The sequence below is a fragment of the Danio rerio genome, chromosome 11 (genome assembly GCF_052040795.2).
Source record: "Danio rerio strain M-AB ecotype USA chromosome 11, GRCz13ab, whole genome shotgun sequence".
Classification (NCBI taxonomy): Eukaryota; Metazoa; Chordata; class Actinopteri; order Cypriniformes; family Danionidae; genus Danio; species Danio rerio.
This window is the reverse complement of record NC_141031.1, coordinates 39,656,946-39,677,525: the sequence shown is the minus strand read 5'-3', so window position 1 is coordinate 39,677,525 and position 20,580 is coordinate 39,656,946. Positions and strand designations below refer to the sequence as shown.

The 20,580-nt window shown below is 33.7% G+C and overlaps 1 protein-coding gene across 7 annotated transcripts in view; it reads left to right on the top strand.

Annotated features, from left to right (window-relative positions):
* Nucleotides 1–20,580, top strand: part of cacna2d3 (calcium channel, voltage dependent, alpha2/delta subunit 3) — a 92,888-nt gene that overhangs the window by 5,540 nt on the left and 66,768 nt on the right. For 3 of the 7 annotated variants that reach the window (XM_087274188.2, XM_087274187.2, XM_087274186.2), the window contains exons 2-4: nucleotides 10,378–10,732; nucleotides 11,607–11,688; nucleotides 19,333–19,449. The exons of 2 other annotated variants lie outside the window; for them this stretch is intronic. In XM_087274188.2, coding sequence (XP_087130314.1) covers nucleotides 10,626–10,732; nucleotides 11,607–11,688; nucleotides 19,333–19,449 — 306 coding nt within the window. In that variant the 5' untranslated portion in view covers nucleotides 10,378–10,625. The remainder of the gene's footprint in view (nucleotides 1–10,377; nucleotides 10,733–11,606; nucleotides 11,689–19,332; nucleotides 19,450–20,580) is intronic. 2 more of the 7 variants (XM_087274190.2, XM_087274189.2) reach the window with 1 other exon arrangement.

The window sequence follows — 20,580 nt, the reverse complement described above, 5'->3', positions numbered from 1 at the left end:
TACAGTACTGCAAATGACCATGAAAAACTCTACACACACTTTATATTATTATTATTATTATGTTTATTTTATTTTTTGACAAAGTATTTTGTGAAGAAAAATAAAATAACCAGTTTCTTCAGACTGTTCAGTGCATAAAACTGTCCCCTGGTTTTCCATATTTGGGTGTACTGCACCTTAATTTTATAAGGTTAACATGAAAATATTAAATCATTTTTAATCAACATAACTTTGTGCTTAACCAAAACGTAAACTGGAACAAAAGTAATTGATTCATCATGAAACCAAAGTCAGCTTAAATGTCATAATGACCAGCCTGCTTTAGACGGATTCATGAGGTTTGGGCAACCGTCATCACCATGGAGGTCACATATCTCCGCATTTTCAAAACAATATTTTAAAATACCCATCATCTCTATAAATAAACCACAGACTTGAGTTAAAAACAATTACATTCCCGCATGAAAAACGGTTAAAACTAAATTTTATAACACATTCATTATAGAGCCATCTAAGACCGGGGCAAGTCTCACATGTCTAGCCGATTATAACCTCGTTTCGCCGGATACATGAGTGATGATGGACACCCTGGAGGTCAGAATCTGCTATCGGCAAAGCACTAAAATTTACGCATGATATCTATAAATAAACCACAGATTTGAGTTTGTAAGAACTACATTCTCGCATGAAACACTGTTAAAATTTCATTTCGTGACATATTAAACGCAATATTTATAATATGGGCTTTCTCATCCGCCATTACCATTTGCTTGTAGATGTGAAATGAATTCTGGGAGAAAAAAAAAATATATTTATATATAATTCTCAAAACACTTCAAACGAACTTTATTCTTATTGTCAAGGTCAGATATATGTAATAATTTCGCTGGTAAAGTGAATAAAAAACAATGTTACTATATTGTAATCAATATAACGTTTGCACTGGTTCGGTTCAGCATTCGAGCAACTCTAAATCGTATTGAACCGAATTGAACCGTTTGCTCGGGAATTATTTGATCACACGTGTTCACAAGCACATTCAGCAATATGCAATTAGTGTATAATTAGTGTATAAATGCGTGTGGCCAAGCAGGATAACGAAATAGTAATGAATCATATACAAAAAGGAATCGGTTTTAGGCGGATTTGATTCTTTACTGTGCACTAAGGAGCCGATTCATAGAACCGAACGGACACGACTCGACATGCAGGCAACGGCTCTCCTAATTTGAAATTCACCTGTCGTCTTTCATCCAGCGAATTCATCCTCGGTAAGTGTTTTAAAGTCAAATTCTGTCCGTTAAAGGATTGTTTTATAAGTATTTCTGTGTTTTGTGTGTTATTTTAAAGAATTAACCAAGTGACATTAGTTGTAGGTTCTTATGTGACGCTATCCGTTAACAAACGGTATTTTAAACAAGAAATAACAGACGCCAGGCGGTCATTGTAGTGTTTGCGAGGTATTAGATACAGTGAGTTTATCTTGAGTGAGTTTTTGACCATACGTTAAGTTACCTGAAAAAAACATAACTTTAACTTATTGTAACTGCATTAATGAATTCTCTATTTCAGCACAACACTGAGATGAAGGCGAAGTCACCATGAAAAGTTAAACGTTTACCGTTAAGGTAAGCTCTGGTCTTCACATAGTCATTATGACTAAGCTATCATTATGGTAAAATTTTTCAACTGTAAGTTAGTTATTTAAACTAAACTCATAATGAAATGAGTCTTAACTGTTTTATTAAATGGAGCTGAAAATTAAATGCAGTTGAATTATTTTAAGCTAACGTTAATATTAACAAAATACATATTAATTGTCTATTTCTCAATAATGTTAATGAGCTTGATGTATAGTTAGTGTGTCATTAACTGTACATTTAATTTTTGGTGTTCAGGTGTACCTGAGGTGAGTGTACGTTCTGAGTACACAGATATAAGCCAAAGTCATTATCACTATATATATATATATATATATATATATATATATATATATATATATATATATATATATATATATATATATATATCCATCCTATTCTAAGAGAAATTGATGGGGTCAGGGAATGATTTGTGTACAAATGTATTTTAACCCCATACAGATTGGTATGGTTGTACCATAGATTTAGATTAATTAATGTTGAGTCTTATTTTACTCTTATTATATTTATCTGTTTTTCAGCTACAGTAATTGATGTTGAAAAACTGATGCTACCAATCACTCCTCACTTGATTGTTCAAGGTAATGTTGATGTCTTCCTCATTTTGATTAGATTTTTAAATGTCAAGTTGTTCACAGATTTGTTGTGAGGAGTTTCATGTAAAACCTCTTTTTCTTCTTCCAGCAGTTCTTAAGATTAAAAAAATCTGGTGTTAAAAAAGCCACGCCTTTGCTATCTGCCTACCAAGTGCTGAGTAAATATTAGACAAACATTTTTTTCTATAACTGTTGTCTTTATGTTTATTTGCAATTTTACTGGGCGTATGTGTTTTTTTTTTCAAACAGCCAGGAAACTGTAAGTTTAGTTCAATATGTTATTTTATGCTATTCATTTTTGTGTTAACATAGATTGCATGTTGAAGCTATCGTTTTATAGTGGGAAAATGTAAAAGAGAATCACTGAATACAATGGCATAATGATTCTGCTTGTTCAAAGAAAGTACTTGATTTAGTTTTCCTCAAGCGACACATCAGTTTTTATGACTATTGCTTGACACTTGAATTGAAGGGACAGTTCACCCCAAAATGAAAATAATAGCATCTTTGGCATCCTCCACTTGTTTCAAAATAGTTATACATTTAATTTGTTCCGTTGAACACAAACTCGTATTTTTTAAAGAAATTTGGTTCAAATATGGATGTCAATAGTTACTGGTTACTAACATTCTTCAAAATATCTGCTTTAGTGTTTAACAGAAATTTAAACGGATTTAAAACACATGGAGTAATGGTGGCAAAAAAGTAAACTATCCTTTTAAATATTTTATTCTGAGACTTATTTATATATGTCTTGTCTTTTGCCATATTGTCTTTCTAGCTCAGATTGTGATGAACCTGGAATGTGACACCAGTTACTCTTAAGACAAGAACCGAATAAAGCACAGATGTGGAGGGATTTGCAGCCAAACTAACTGGAGGGAAGGAACCTTTAGGTAAAATCACCTACTTTATTTAGATCTGAAGTATTTTATTTGACATAGAGATTTATTGTTTTAATTCTAATTTAAAGCAAACAAGGTTGAGCACCCCTGGTCTAAAAGCTCAAAAACGCTGTTTCCGTGATAAGGTTAAATGTAGTTGAGAAACAGATTCATTAGGATCAATGCTTAAATTAAACATTTTCTCTTTCTCTGTAGACCAAACATGTTTACTATCCCTCACATTTTAATAAATTGTTTCTGTTTTTGTTTCTTACAGTGTGGGTGAACATACTACCTGGATGTCCAACAAAGGCTGCACAAGAGCTCATTTGATAGCACACATTCTGTCCTGTCTACATCTCTGATGACCTGGAAGTGCTTCGACATCAGTGAGTAATACATCTTTATATTGTCATGCATACAGGATTTCTGTAAGCTTAGCTTTAATGTTAGTTTCTAATCAGCAGTGACTGTTTTAAAAAATTAAGTATTTAAATTATTCTCAACGTTTTACTGATGCTGTGCACAGTAACGTCATGATGATTTAGTTTGAGGAAATGTCACTAGAGGGTTTGTATAAAAAATAAATAAATAAATAAATTGTATGAAATGACTCGATAAAATGTTTATTTGTCTCGCTGACATGCCATCACTGCTGCATATTAAAATACAGTAATACGAATTTACATTTTACATTTACATTTAGTCATTTAGCAGACGCTTTTATCCAAAGCGACTTACAAATGAGGACAAGGAAGCAATTTACACAACTAAGAGCAACAATGAATAAGTGCTATAGGCAAGTTTCAGGTCTGTAAAGTCTAAGAAGGGAAGTATTAGTAGTATTAGTATTTTTTTTTTTTTGTATAGTTAGTGTGATATTCAGAATAGACAGCAGAATATTACCACAAACATTTCATGAAGTAGGCTAGACTGCTCTTTAGTTCTCTACTCAACTTTAACACATTTCCTCGTGTCGCTGAGCCTCTCTGCAGATTTTGCCTAAAATGAATGCTTAGTGATTACTTTGTTTTATGCAAACCAAATATCAGTAACTCATCATTAGCATTATTTTAAAAAAATCACCCACGGCTTTCATGTTCTCTAACGCAATCTCATCTGTAAGTTAGAAGTGGATTTATACGTGTTAAAAGCCTAAAAGTATTTAATTAACATTAGTCACGTTAAATTAGATTATTTTTATTTATTTAATTTTAAATATGTAGCCTCTTAAAGTGAGAATGAACTGTGTTTACCCCTCTTAAATCCGTGGAAGCACTAGTAGTGTGATCATGGAATCAGATATTCGAGCTATACAGAGTCGGACATTAAGTTAAGATGAGACTTTATTTTTTACACACCTGTGTGGACACCTGACTAGCAATCTTCAAGAACAATGCCCGCTGATCTTTTCCCCATTAACGTTAGTGTAATTTCGAATTGACACCAAACTGTATTTCACCAACAAAAACAATTAAAAAAACTGTTATATATATTATAACTGTTATATATATTTATATATATATATATATAAACAACAGTGCAGTGTTTCGTTTCTGAATGAATTAAATGGTTTGAGGGATGATCAGTTTTTACTTCAGTGATTGATTTTGCTTGTCATTTTTGCAGGATCATCAGAAGTGCTCCTGCCCTTTTTCACTGTCCCTTTCCACATCATTTGGCCTTCATCATTTCCTGTCTTGTAGCAGTATTTTCACCTGTTTTTAAAATTGTAATAATTTTTGATGCATTAATTGTTGACTGGTTTTAATGATCAATTGTTTATTAGTGTTCTGTTGCTTTGTTATATTGAATAATTGCTACTGTTTTAGCATGGTTTACACAATAAACCTTTATTGTGAAGTTAAAGTTTCAGTTTCTTTATTTTTCTTGTATTTCTTGAACAGTTAAAATAACACTTGTGCAATTTTTGAACATTTTTACCCATTATAAAGTAGCACTATTAAATAAAATAAAATAACATTTAATAACTGTAAAATACTATACAGTAATAATGAAAGTAACGTTAAAATACCGTAGTTCTTCATGGTAAAAATGTACAATAAAATACTGTTTTCAGTTTTGCAGTATGTGTATCACTACTGTAATTGGTGTTACAGTAAAAATCAACAACAGTAAAATGATGTATTACATTTTACAGTAAATGTAATACTAATGTAATTAGTATTACAGTAATGTTACTGTTTTATGAAATACAGCAGCTACTGGATAATTGTTGCCAGTAACTTACTGTTAATTTAACAAGAAATCGTTTACAGTGTATATATATATATATATATATATATATATATATATATATATATATATATATATATATATATATATATAATATACATATACTAAATAAATATAAATATACTAAAATAAAACTTTCATCAGAAGTCAAAAAAAATATGTATATATATATATATATATATATGTATATATATATATATATATATATATATATATATATATATATATATATATATATATATATATATATATATATATATATATAATTTCTTTCTTTTTTTTTTGACTTCTGATGAAAGTTTTATTTATTTTAGTTTGGCTGGAATACAAACAGCTTAAAAACTATTGTTAAGGTCAATATTATTATTTTATTTCAAATTATTTTGTTTTATTGGCTACAGAACTTTTCCCAGAGGTGGGTTGCGGCTGGAAGGGCATCCGCTGCGTAAAAACTTGCTGGATAAGTTGGCGGTTCATATTGCTTTGGGGACCCCGGATTAATAAAGGGACTGTCAATCCAATCACTTGCATAATTAATCCTAACCTCCCTAATTATCAAAATAATAACAAATTGCACTTTAAGCTCAATATCAAAGTTACAAAATATTTAGAAAAATATTACGTACTGTCATTATGGCAAGATTAAAGAAATGAGTTAATAAAAATGTGTTGTTAAACCATTATATGTAATAAATGTGTTGGGAATTATTTCTAATGTAAAAAATGTTTATAAAAAACATTTGGGGAAAATTTTTTAAATATATACAATTTCACAGGAGTTCCAACCATTTATAAGTACACCTATCACAAATCTCTCTTTTAAATTCATATTTTTAATAGGAAGCTATACAATATTATATTTGTGCATATACATTAGATTAGTCAGTACTGAAGCCAAATCTGAAGCTTATCTAACAAAATAGCTCACGAAAGCAGTCCAAAAACAGCCAAGTACACCCAAATTGAGATGGCATAGAAAAATATTAGATCTAAAATTAAAAAGTGGAAAAATCAAGAATAGCAAAAAATAAAAAAATAAATAGAAACATTTAGTTAAAATTTTGTAGGTTGTAGTTTGTTTTTGCAATATTTGGCTTGAATTTAATTGTATTTTCTGTCAAAAAAAAAAAAAAAAAAAAAAAAAAAAATATATATATATATATATATATATATATATATATATATATATATATATATATATATATATATATATGATTTTTTTTTTTTTTTGACAGAAAATACAATTAAATTTGTATTTGTAAATACAGTAGTATATACCTGTTTAATAAATCTGTTTTCCTCAAATGCACCAAAATACATTGACTAATTCACTGTGAAATAGACATTCATTTTCAAAATGGTGTACTCGTATATGCTGAGCACTGTATATACAGTATGTTTTCATAATCTGACTGTATGAATAACAGTAAAAAAATTTATTGAAATGTTTCTAATAATAATAATATATTTTTGATTAAGTTACTATTTCACTCTGCAATCATATGTAAAATCCAAATGTTAAACAGAAGTTTATGATAATGTCATCAGGTTGGTCTTCTGTAGCCTCAGCATTGCAGTAGTACAGTATAGAGATTGTTAATCAGCTCCAGTCGCTGCTGAGGTTGTGATGTATGATGCATTTACAGCTAATCATGACTGCACAGAGACGCTGGCCGAGTTAAGACAGATCCATCACAGCCCGTTACCACACACACACTCATGCAGACGCTCCTCATCATTTACATGCTCGTGGTAATTAGATGAACACCTAAAGAGAACGAGAGAATAGCAATTAGCACCTGGATGCCATTGTTAAGCAGCAGGCACAAGAGGTCAGTGCTGGAATAGTGGCTGCTCATAAATCTTATTCACTTACTTTGTCTGCTATCTGCTCCTTTATGGCATCTGTTGAGGAGGAGAAGCTGAGTGTGAATGAGCATGATGTTTTTGTTAATGTCTGATCAATATGCTGAATCATACTGATGTATTTGAAAACTACTGTCAAAAAATGTGTTGCTTAAATTTGAAGTAATTTCAACTTGCGTTACATTTGTAAAAGTAGAGATGCAGGGGTGGATTTAACCAGTGAGAGAAGCAAGCAGCCGGTTAGGGTCTCAGGAAATTTGGGAGCCCCCAAAAATACCTAGAAGTTTATATAACAGTTTTCTATCAGATTTTGTTGGCGAGGGCCTTAGAAATATACACAGTAAAAAAAAAAAAAAAAAAAAGTAAACTCAACTTAAAATTTCAGGACATTTTTGAGTTAATACAATTTTTGACCCAATTAAGCTGAACAAACTCAAATTTTTACTGTGTAGTTTTAATGTAATCATTAGGTCTGCGCAAATTTATCCCTGCGTCTAGTCATAAAACAGTCCAGCAGTCAGTTATGATGCTTTTGTTTATGTCTGATCAATGAAAAACAGCATATGCTGAATCATACTGCTGTATTTGAAAACTCCTGTCAAAAAATTGTTGCTGCCTCAAATTTGAAGTAATTTTAACTTGCTTTACATCTGTCAAGAGTAGTAATGAAGGGGTGGATTTAACCAGTAAAGAGGCAAGCAGCCGTTTAGGGTCTCAGGAAAAATGGGAGCCCCCAAAAATATCTAAAAGTAAAATTTATTTAACAGTTTTCTATTATATTTTGTTGGCTAGAGTCTAAGAAATGTACACAGTAAAAAAAAAAAGTTAACTCAATTTTAAGGCAACAAATGTCAGGATGTTTTTGAGTTGATTTTTGACTCATTTACTTCCCATGAATTTATTTAAGTTGAGTAAACTCAAATGTCCTGAGGTTTGTTGCCATAATTGTAAGTTGAGTCAACTTTTTTTACAGTATATGTTTAATGTAATCATTACATCTGTGCAAATTTGTCCCCCGCCCCTAACCTATAGCAGTCAAATTAGTTTTAAAAGTTAATAGTTAATTTATTATCTTTAGTTTTATTTTAGGAATAAATAGCTAAAATAAACAACAAAATAAACAAACAAACAAATAAGTAAATGAAATTGTTTTAAAAAAATAAATAAAAATACAAAGGAATTATATTAGGATGGTTGGGCCCCATGTCTGGAATACTTAGGGCCCCCAAAAATCCCTAAATCTGTCTCTTCAGGGATGCACCTTCTGCTTTTTATTTTTCCGATAATGATACTGATTTTAACAAAAAATAAAACTTTCAGTCGACTCCGATATGATATTAAGTTCAATTGCGCACAGTAATATATACCAGTGTGCCAATTATACGTTGACCGTCAGAGGGGGTCAAATTTTTTGGTAATGTTAGTTTGTGTAATACATCATTCAGTCATTTAAGTATTTAATACTTATTCAAATTACTATTAGTATTATCTATTATTTTAATAATTAACATTATTATTTAAAATACAGATCATTACTATACTCTAAAAAATGCTCGGTTGTGGTAATCCAATGTTGGGTCAAATAAAGACGAAAGCTAGCGTTGGGTTCAAAATTGTCATTTAAATTTCATTGAAAAAAAAATTAACCCACTGTTGGGTTGTTCATATTTGCTATAAACCAGTTAATTCATTCATTAATTGTCATTCGGCTTGGTGCCTTTATTAATCAGGGGTCGCCACTGCGGAATGAACCATCAACTATTACAACAGATGTTTTACACAGCGGATGCCCTTCTAGCTGCAACCCAGTACTGGGAAACACCCATACAAACTAATTTACACACACTACGGCCAATTTAGTTTATTCAATTCACCTATAGCGCATGTCTGTGGACTGTGGGGGAAACCGGAGCACCCAGAGGAAAGCCACGCCAACATGGGGAGAACATGCAAACTCCACACAGAAATGTCAACTAACATAACAGCAACACAAACCAGCGACTTTCTTGCTATGAAGCGACAGTGTTAACCACTGAGTCACCATGCCACCCTAAAACCAGTTTAATGTTTCAAATGAATTTAAGTTCTCACCTAACATACTTCAGTAACATATAACTACATATGTGTCATCACTGATCATCTTAAGGTGTCATGGTTGCACAGTGGGTAGCATGATTGCCTTACAGCAAGAAGGTTGCTAGTTCGAGCCTCGGCTGGGTCAGTTGGCATTTCAGTGTGGAGTTTGCGTGTTCTCCTCAGGACTCAGGTTTCCCCCACGTGTCCAAACACATGCACTAGTTGAATTGATAAAGCTAAATTGTTTGTTGTATGTGTGTGAATGAGTGTGTATGGGTGTTTTCCAGTTTTTCCAGTTGCATCTGCTGCGTAAAACACATGCTGAATACTGTAAGTTGGCAGTTCATTCTGTTGTGGCGACCCCTGATGAATAAAGGGACTAAGCTGAAAAGAAGAATGAATGAATTAATGGTCTTTTTTTTCTTTTATTTTTACAGCATGTTAAATCATATAACAGCATTTGAAGAAATAAATTGCATATCAGGCCTAGGTGCTCCTATGAATATACAAAATACTCTGTATGAATATACAGCAATACATAAGATAAACAGTATCAGAGTGACAACTTGCACCGAATATATTATCACAGTGTGACCAGAACAGTTAAAATAATGCAGTATGCAAAACTCATTAGCTGCTGGTTGACATGAAATTTAGTCTTTTTGTAAAAGTGAATGTTATTGTTAATCAATGCTGAAATTACCAATGGAATAAAATAAATGCATGATTTCCGTCACCGCTTGAGTCCAGAGATTAGAAGCACGGAGTGCGCGTGGCCGAGAGAAAGTTTCGCATCAGCTTCTCTCGTGGACGCGCTCACATGGAGAGAACGCGCTAGGTCTCCTTTCCCAGATTTTACTCAAGAGCCTCACAATCTCGAGGACTTTTCAGCTCGCTTCTCCTCACTAAAACTTCAGCACATCCCACTGACCCGAAAGTGTCGCTCATCGTAATATCAGCAGCAGCCAGACAGTAGCACCGAGTTAATTTGCTCCCAATCAGCACCATTACATTTCTTTTTTTTTTTGTTCTCTGTAGCCTCGATGCACGAATAAAAAAGCAAAAGGATCGATGTCAAAGAGCGCGAGCAGGAGGTCGAGGAGTGTGTGACAGCTGGGCGGAGAGACTGAAACTCCGGAGGCTCCTGCACTCGCGCTGGGGCGGGCACGTGCGCGGCTGAACAGGCGCTCGGTGCTGTTTTTTGTAACCGAGGGGAGAGACCCGAGAGGAGGGGGGACTTCTAAAGCCGCCGGTTCCGTTGCAGCGTAAGAAATTTTGGGGGAAGGATGCAGCGGAACCGGAGAAATCCTGCTCTGCTCTGGTGTGTGATGCTGAGCGCGTGCTGGACGCCGCTGGAGGTGCGGGGGTCCCAACCGGAGATTCCCCTATCAGTGTGAGTTGCCTACTAATCTGCGTTTAATCTCTGTACAGGTATTTAGAAAGAAAGTGAGGTTAAAACTATTCTTCTAAGGTATTTGTTTGTGATTTTAGATTTTTTTGGAGTGTAAATTATGCGTTTGTAATATACATTGCATGCAAAATATAGTCAAACCTTAATTTTGTTGAGCAAGAGAGAGAGAGATGCAGACTCAATCAGTACTGCTTTTGCAGTATTATAGTGATATCTATAATCGTGAAATGTTTATTTTTTGTAATGTATGCATATTTAAATGTATGCAGATTGCAGAGAAGTTTTAGTAGTTACATTTAATCTCAAGAGATATGATAAAACTATGCTTTGTGATGATTACTGTGTTAATATAAATGTTAACTGCTCTTTAGAGTCCAAAAATGAGATGCTTTTATAATATATGTACATTTTCTTATTATTTTAATACTATCCCATGTGTGTGGGGGGTTTAAAAAATTGTCTAGCGTGCAAAAATGTGCTTAAGTGATAGCAGCTATTTTAAATGATTTTAGTTCAGTCAATTTAGTGCAATATAATCACAATTTAAATCAATTAAAGAAACATTTAACAGCCAAATCAGGTAGAAATACACTTATTTCTCTATTTACGCTGTAAATACAGTATTAGAAGCATTTATGGCGTGGGTTTTAGTTTATTTTGTACGTACAGTGAATGAGAGAGAGAAAAAAATCATGTGGATTTAACCTACAGACCCAAATGTTTATTTCAAGAATAATCCCACACGGTTTAGTCATACACTTTTGTTGTTAACAGATTTATTTCTGTAGCAATCTTGCATTATTTTCTGTCATAATGTGTTATAATTTGAGTAATTAAATAGCTTTTTCCCCGGCAGGGTGAAACTCTGGGCTTCAGCGTTTGGTGGTGAAATAAAATCAATAGCTTCAAAATACTCAGGATCTCAGCTCTTACAGAAGGTATTTCCCCTTCTCTCTTTCACTCACACACAAACACACACACATACACACACAGCACTTCTTGGCTCATATGAATACAGATGGCTTTGCCTTACAACATCCAGGTGTATAATCTGAGATTTGTGTGTGTGTGTGTGAGCAGGAGGAGTTTTCGGTACGGCTCATTACACTCAGTTTCTCTCCCCCCGATCTGTCTTTTGCATCTAAACACCTGTGTAGGACCAGGAAGAGACAAATATAATAAGAGAATGAATGTGAGTCTTATAAATGACAAAGAAGCATCTGATGATGCATTACACATTTCAACCACATGGTGGCAGATGATATTGCAATCTGTGTGCTTCAAATCTATCTCTTCTTTTGGTGACTGGGTTGAAATTTCTGAGATTTTAGGCATCTGGAGGCAAACCCCTGCATTTTTATATTAGAAAAAAAAATCCTGAGGTCGTGTTTAAGTAATTTAAAGTCGTAAAAATAAAATCCACCATGCAGTTTTTAAAACCCATTTTCCTGTTCATCTCCAGCCGTGTAGTCCGTTTGGTGTGATGTGATTGGTTTATACACATATCAACAATTCAATATGAAAATGCCCTCAAAAAGGTGACAAAAAGGCACAGATAGCAGTTTTAATATTTCACTATTAGACGTCATATCTCTGTGACAGCTCTGGTATTTAGCAGATAAGCATCTCCACCTGGTTTCTTTGTTCCAGTATAGTGCTGTTTGAATGCAGTATGCGCTGGCGTTATATACTACAGAACACACTTCATTTCCTCTCGGTTCCTATTGAAGGAAAAACAGTGATGGATGTTTTGAGATAACCCCGTCTCTCTCTCTTTCTCTCTCTCTCTCTCTCTCTCTCTCTCTCTGAAGTATTAATAAGTCTCTCAGTGTTGGTGTGAGATAAGAGCCCAGTGCACATATTATCGTCGTAATTACCTCCTCTCAAAATGTGTGTGTACGTGACTCCTTAACTGAGCTAGACTGAGTGTGTTTGCAAGTTTGGGTTTATAGTGTGTTGTATTTATTTATCTTATATCCGTGCTTGTGAAGGATGCAGGGAAAACGGACAGTTTTTGGGTCTGTCTTTAGCTTCTGGGTCTTTTTAGGAAAAATCTATAGAGTAGTCAGAGTCATTACCGGTGTTGTATTTATCCACTGATCCGAGACCAGTGTGGCTGATTTACCTTGCATAATTGTTAACGGAATAATTTGCCCTTGTTTTGTTGCAAAACATTTGCTTTTTTCAGTTCAGTTCATAATGACCATGTGAGTTAAGCTCTAGGAACAACATAATCTAGTCTATGGCTGCGCAATATGTTGCTTCAGCATTGATATCGCAATGTGTGCATCCGCAATAGTCACATCGCAGAATATGCAATGTTGAATCATAGTTGTCCAGGAGCCACAGACAATATATAAAGTCAAGAGTTTAACCATAATAGAGTGGAAGTTTATCATTTGCATGTGTTTTTAAGGTCTGTGATTGAGCATTTAAAGAGCACAAAAAATGATGATGTTTGGAGGTGTAACAAAGAATAATTGTATCTATTTGTATTTTTTACTAAGAATTTTTGTCATGTTTGTAGCACAAATATGCACATTTTAAAGTGAAAATAATTTTATTTTACTCACCTCAGTAGATAATTTAGCTTGTTTTAAGGGAAAACTCTTTAATTTTGACTAATTTCTTCTAAAGGTGAAAACAAAAAGCTATTTTTACTACTAAGAATTTAGGAGACAAAGTAATAAAAGCATTTTTTACATTGTGATTTACAGAATTTCTGTGCCTCAATACTGTTAGACTACCCAGAAAAATCGAGCTATTCAAAGCATCTTGTAAAACTTTATTCATATCACAACTTTTTTTCGCAGAAAAATAAAATGTTGTAATGTTAGATTTTTTTTATATTGTGCAGCCCTAAATTAGAGTCACTTTTTTAAGAGTTTAACCATAATAGAGTGAAGGTTTATTCTTTGCATGTGTTTTTTAAGAATTTTAAGAGAGTTTAAATTATTTGTGCACAAAAAAATGTTGATGTTTGGAGGTGTAACAAAGAATAATTTCATTTATTTGTGTTTAAAAGGGAAACTGAATTTTTGTTTTGTTTGTAGTACAAATATGTACAGGTTCAAGTGAAAATAAGATTATTTTACTCAACAAATTAGTAGATAATGTAGCTTGTTTTAAGGAAAACTCTTAATTTTGACTGATTTCTTCTTAAGGTAAAAACTAAACACTTTTTACTTGATCTAAGATGTTTTTGGTATTTGTACTAGAAGTGAACGAAGTAAGAAAATCAGTTTTTTACATTGTGATTATTGAATTTTCGTACCTGAATACTGTTAGACTCTCCAGAAAAATAGTGGTATTCAAACCATCTTGTGAAACTGTATGCATATCGCAATCGCAGAAAAATAAATATCGCTATATCAGATTCTTCCAATGTCGTGGAGCACTAATCTAATCCATATGATCAAAACACTTCTGCAGTAATAAAACAGCTTACTGTAGGAAACAGACTGAAGTTTAAAGTGATGTGCCACCCAACATTTATTTAATTTTGCTTCTAAATTGTACAAGTGTCTTTCTTTTATGTATTTTTGAAATGTTTTTTTCTGAAATGTCTTTTTTGTTTTATATAAAATATCTCAAATGAAATGAAGTCATACAAATTTGCAAGGATATAAGGGAAAATAAATGAAGGATTTGGAATTTTTGGAGTATAACTTATTGAAAATCTCATTGTGCATGTTTAAGTTAGCACTCTTATTTCAGCCAAACTAAAACAAGCAAGACTTATAATGAAAATCTATATAGAAAATACTGTGAAACTTTTCTTTCTGTTTTTTTTCCTGCAAATATTTGTAAAATAATTAAGATTTTAAGGATTATATTCAATTTTATAAATGTTAATGTAAACCATAGGTCTCAAACTCGATTCCTGGAGGGCCGCAGCTCTATACTGTTTTGCTTCAACCCTAATCAGACACAGCTGATCCAACTAACAGGAATTGAGTTTGAGACGACTGATATCAATGTAATATATATTTAATAACATCCTACTGTTTTCATTGAAAAAATCTAGCATTTGAGTTTACAGTCATGTAAGTGTGAATAAATGTGATCAAATATATCCTTTAATGTCAAAATGTCAGAGTAAAAATCTGCTCCTGCTTCTTCCGTAAGCATCAATAATTACCTTGTCCCATGCATTGTCCCGAACAGAATGATCTTTATCAAGCTAACACACACACACACACATTAACACACTGTAAAACGTCCCAGCCAGTTGTGTTCTCTCATCATCTGCGTTTCTGCGTATGTTTGCACTTTTTCCCCATCATCCTGCTCAGTGGGCGTGACCGGTGGGCGGGGCTCCAGCCAATAAACTGTCAGTCTGAAGAGCTGGAGTCAGAAACAGGCAGCAGGGCCGCTTCATTAAAGACGATCGTTAAGAGTGATCATTAAGCTTATTATGCAAAATTACCTGATTTTTACACAAAGGGGGAAAAAAAAGCCATGCAAATGTCACCCTTTGTTGCTTTCACTCACTGAAATTTCCACCTCGACACATCAAAATAACAGATTGAACAAATACATTAGCATTAAGCGTCTTTACAGTCAATAATTTTGTAGTATCTTGAGAATACGGGATGGGAAAAGCGTTAATGTTTTATTCGGGAACATACGGGACGCTCTGTAGGACTGTTTGGCTACTGTGATGATCACTATTGATGAACGCAGCATTAATGGCTTTGATTATGGCTTTTTTGGGACGGGGAGTGTGTCGGGACGGGGGGTGGGGGGTGGAGAGGCAGGACAGGCGTGAAATGAACTGTTCCGCCTCAGTAACTCTCCATGGTCTCTCTCTTAAAGGGGTAATTTGCTGCGTGGTGCCACGATCTGTGTGTGTGAGGGGGTGATGGTGGTGGTAGAAACATGTCGGCGGAGCTGAGATTTGCCAGAGTGTGTGAGCTTCAGTGCAATTTCATGTCCTGTTGTCTTGGAATGAAAAGATTTTTTCACTTACAAGAAACACCTTTAATTGTAGTTAAAAGGTATCTGTTTTTAAAGGATTAATGTAATGAAAAGGCCCCCCCCCCCATTTTTAAGACAGTATGTTGTTAGAATTTATAGTGTGCCAGAGTGTGTGTGTGTTTAATTTCATGTTCTGTTGATCAAAAAAAGTGTGTAGAGTGATGTGTGTTTTTAATAAACAGGACTGTGCAGAACATTGTGTGTTTTCAGTGAATTAAAGTCCTTTACACAAATAATTTGCCAGAACTGGGTTGCAGCTGGAAGGGCATCCGCTGTGTAAAACATATGCTGGAAAAGTTGGCAGTTCATTCCGCTGTGATGACCACTGATGAATAAAGGAACTAAGCTGAAGGAAAATGAATGAATAAATGAATGAATATACAAATAATCTGAACAGGTAAATTGATATTTACTAAGTATATGAGTTGCACATAGTGTTTGAATACAATTTATGACGTCCTTTTGTATTTAAAAACAAAGAATAAATGCTTTCTAGCTATTTTTCTTAACAGAAACTAATATTTTTCCAGATTAAGGATATCTGGTGCACTTTTTGGGATCAGTTTTAATGGGATGCGTGTCCTGAAGTCTTGAAAAAAATTGATTCTGATGATATACTGCTATGTATTTGTTTCTTTCTTTTCTCAAAAGCATTGAATGGATGGTGTACTCGTGATTTGAGTTGAGCAGGAGCCTGTTCTCTTGTAAATTGTATGCCCAAGTGTTTTAAAAAGAAAACATGCATCTATATTTTCTGAGATCAGCACTTTTCATAGACGTTGTATTTTTTGAGATCTGAGGTGTGTGTTTTCATGGGCTGTTCATTAGTAAAGCTGTGTGGGACACATTTTGTCAGACTTGAGTGTTCCTTCATGAAATTCAGCTCTCTGTTTCACTTAACCCGAGTTTATTTTTATCAGCAGGTTTCTTTTTTTCTTTACACCGGAGTGTTGTAAGCCTGCAGGCGTGGATGCCTGAGTGTGTTTGAATAGTCTAATATCACAATGGCCGTTGAGTGCTGTTTGCTTCAGGTGTCGCTTGTTCTGCAGACTCAGCGTAGTCTGAAGTGTAGTTCATTATCCAGACTCGCCCAGGCTTGACAACTTATTATCTTTCTCTCCAATTCTGACTCCATTTCAATTACCCTCCAACAATGCGTGGCCCTTTCCACAAGCACCGCCCACCCCCTCCAAACAGCCCACCCACAGAGCTCCTCCTCCACCAATCACACACACTGCAGCAGCCCTTCCACCAATTACAAGAACAAGATTGAGCTCGTTATCTGAAGCGAATTCATCTTATCAGCCAATCAGAGAGGCCGCTGTCAGAAAGAGAGCATGCTTATCTGAAGACTTGTGGCACCTACTCCAAAGAGAACGACAGCTGTATTAACACTGAGACAATGCAAAGCCCAGGTCACAGAGGCATCGTCTTATACCGGCACACGTCTCTCCATCACTGTCTCATGCTCTCACTTCTTTTTTTTATTTGTCCCATCCTTCCATCATCCACTGCCACACATGACTGCCTCTTTCAGATTTGCATGCGTCTGAACATCCCGGTTCACTATTTACTGATTACAGACAAATGAACCTGTCTTGTTGGACACTGATCTCTTAAACTCATGTTTGAAGAAAACACATTATCAGTTAGATTACAAATGAAACTATTTTGCATTCAATCTAATTTATTTTGTGCAAATAGCATTAATTTATGGGGGATAAATGATAAATAATATGTTTTATGCTTGAAGTTGTTCATCTTTAAGATGTTTGCTTTAGTTTTAAAAGAAATGTTCTTTTTTGATATTGATGTTTCATGAAGAAACTGTGACTTATACTTGGAATGAGGGCACGATAACTGGTTTCAGAGTTTAAGGCGGTTTGGAAAAGTCAAGGTTTTAAAACCTCCAACATTTTCTGTTATACCGTTCCTATGGTACATTTAATTTTGTATGTATTTTTATGAGTATTTTATTTAGATTTTTAGGGCAACAGTATCTCCACATCAAAAGCTATTGGTCAAGCCACGAAAAAGTTGTAGTTTTTTACTCTGACATTTAAAAATGGAACATAATTTAGAGCAGTAATCACAAAACTGTCATACAAATAGTGATATTTTTATCTAAAGTTGTCGTACCATCAAAATCTTACACCGGCCCTTGCCTAACATACTCATAAACTTTCTTTTTCATTTTCCTTTATTTATAGTGTAAAAAAAGTTTCAGAACTAATATAAACGTTCATTACAATATATTTAAACTTTTCTTTTGAGAACTGTTTACTGCAAGGTTCTTAAGGGTACCAAAAATGTTTTTTCATCTGTGCAAGCACACTTCAGGAAACTGTGATTTTTCTCGAGAGAGAGAGAGAGAGAGAGAGAGAGAGAGAGAGAGAGAGAGAGAGAGAGAGAGAGAGAGAGACTTTGACTTTTAGGGTCACTTTATTACAAAAACATTTTAGCTAAAAACAATTTAGCTAGTTAAAAAGTACATGACATCTTAAAAAAAATACAAAAAAAAACATTTTTTTTTTTTTTTTGCTGATACTTACAAATAAATATTTAGAACATTTTCAGAGTCAGCATGACAGATACACTGATCTACATACTAGTAGAGAGAGAGAGAGAGAGAGAGAGAGAGAGAGAGAGAGAGAGAGAGAGAGAGAATGAGCATGAGCATGAGCGCGAAAATAAAGAACTTGATCTGCTTACTTAAAGTCTGTAAAGTGAATGCTGTAAAGTTTTATCAAATTTATTGAACCATGTTGTTTCCAAAGTCAAGTGTGAATACATTTATTTTTCTATTTATAAAGTGTCAATACACTCAACATTCTTTCTGTATTGCCAAACAAGCTGCAACAATTTCCTTTTTATTGGTTTTGTCTACTAATTAAATAGCAGAAAACACCATCTACTGTATGTAAAGTAAATTTTTAAAGTGTTTTTTTATTTAAAGGATGAATTTTACAATAATGCCAGTGAAGAGCTATTTTGTGTTCCTTAGAAAATAAATTAATCAAACAGTCTTTCTTCTTCTTAGATTGAAGAACATTAAACAAGTTTTTTTCCCACTATAAAGAAGAATGGAAGTGAATGGAAAGTTTTCATTTACTGTATGTTAATGGAAAATGTCAATATTGCCACAGAAACCAAATTATTAAACATATTCTTGTGGAGTGCAATATTTTTAATGTCAGACAACAATTTTTATCTGGAGAGACTTTAAATGAACTATTTCTAATGTGAATGAACAATTTTATCAAAAGTAAACCTGATTTAGATTTTGATCTTATTATCATTACTATATTGTTTATTTTTTATTGCTGTTGATGACTTTTAATTGTTAGAATATTTTTATAATTATAGAAAGGTGATATTTATAAAATATTGCAAATTTGATCTGTTTTTGCCATGACATAGTCAGAGAATCTGATACGGATATAAACTTAAAATTATCTCTGTATGATTATGGCTCTTCCCTGAACCATCGAGTCATATTTTAATTGAGTGTAAACCTACAACGTTTAAGAACCTTTTTTATCAACAAAAAGACCTGCAGCTTTGACAAAATGCGTTAATTCATAACGTTCATTTCTCCTCAGAAATACAAGGAGTATGAGAAGTCGGTGCGAATTGAGGAGATCGACGGCGCAAAATTGGTGAAAAATCTGGCGCAGAACATGGAGGAGATGTTTCGGAAAAAAGCGGAGGCCACACGAGTAAGTTACAATGAAGAAAGCGCTTCAAATATCATCCGCACGCTTTTAAAGATTTTTGATTTATTTAATTGAATTGCTTTATATTTAACTTACTATATATATATTTAACATATGTTTGAATTATTGCTATAATATATTAGAAATGTATTAGCATTATTTAACGCCTCTTATTGTTTAATTCCTTCCTTCATTGTCTCGGATGCTGCAGCCGCGACAGTTTTATTTATTGCTCACGTATAAAAAGCATCTCGATTGAAGCTTCTCCCTTTTATACAGAAGAACATATAGATTTTCCCCGTTTCAACCTGCTCGTGCAGTTATTCTTCAGAGGGACACACACGCGTCCAGGCTTTAATTGCCTGTGTGTGTGTGGAGTGTGTGCAGCAGATAGGCTTATCTAACTCCTGCAGATACACACTGTCACTTTATGATGCAATGGAGTCGGTTTACCATGAAAGGTAAAACCCATGAAATACACCTCATGCATTTGTAGCTCACTACTGCATACTGATTTGATAAAAAGCATGCGCGTACTTATGCGAAACAAATTTACGCGCGCGTCGGATTTGCAGGGAGTTGATGCAATTTATACCACAGACATCCAAGTGTGTGTGTGCATTTGAGACTCAAATAGTTGCCAAAATATTATGAATAATTTGGATTTATTGTTTTTTTTTTTGTCTAGCTTATAATAAATTAGTAAAAGGAACTGACAGAAAAAAAGACATTTAATATACTATGAGTGATATGTTAAGCCTATAATATAAAGATAAATTATAAACTATATCCTCTTTGTACGCTTTTAGGGATAAAAGGAGGACAACATTTATCAATTAGCCTAGCTATTTATTACCTACGCGCGGGCGACGTGTGCAGTGCACGCGCATATTTTTTGAGGCGGAATAAATAGGCACGCTAGCTAAGTTGTTTGCCTAAAACAAGGTGAAAGCCTAAAATAAAGCTTCTTATTTATAATAAGACGTCCGTTGGGCTGATTATATTGTTAACTTTATGAGAAAATAGTGCCTATAAGCTAAATAGTCTAACTAAATAAAGAAGTTTGTATGGATTTTACGGGTGTCACCTTTTGAGGTTTAACACAAGTTAGCATTTACCTAAGCGACATTTAGT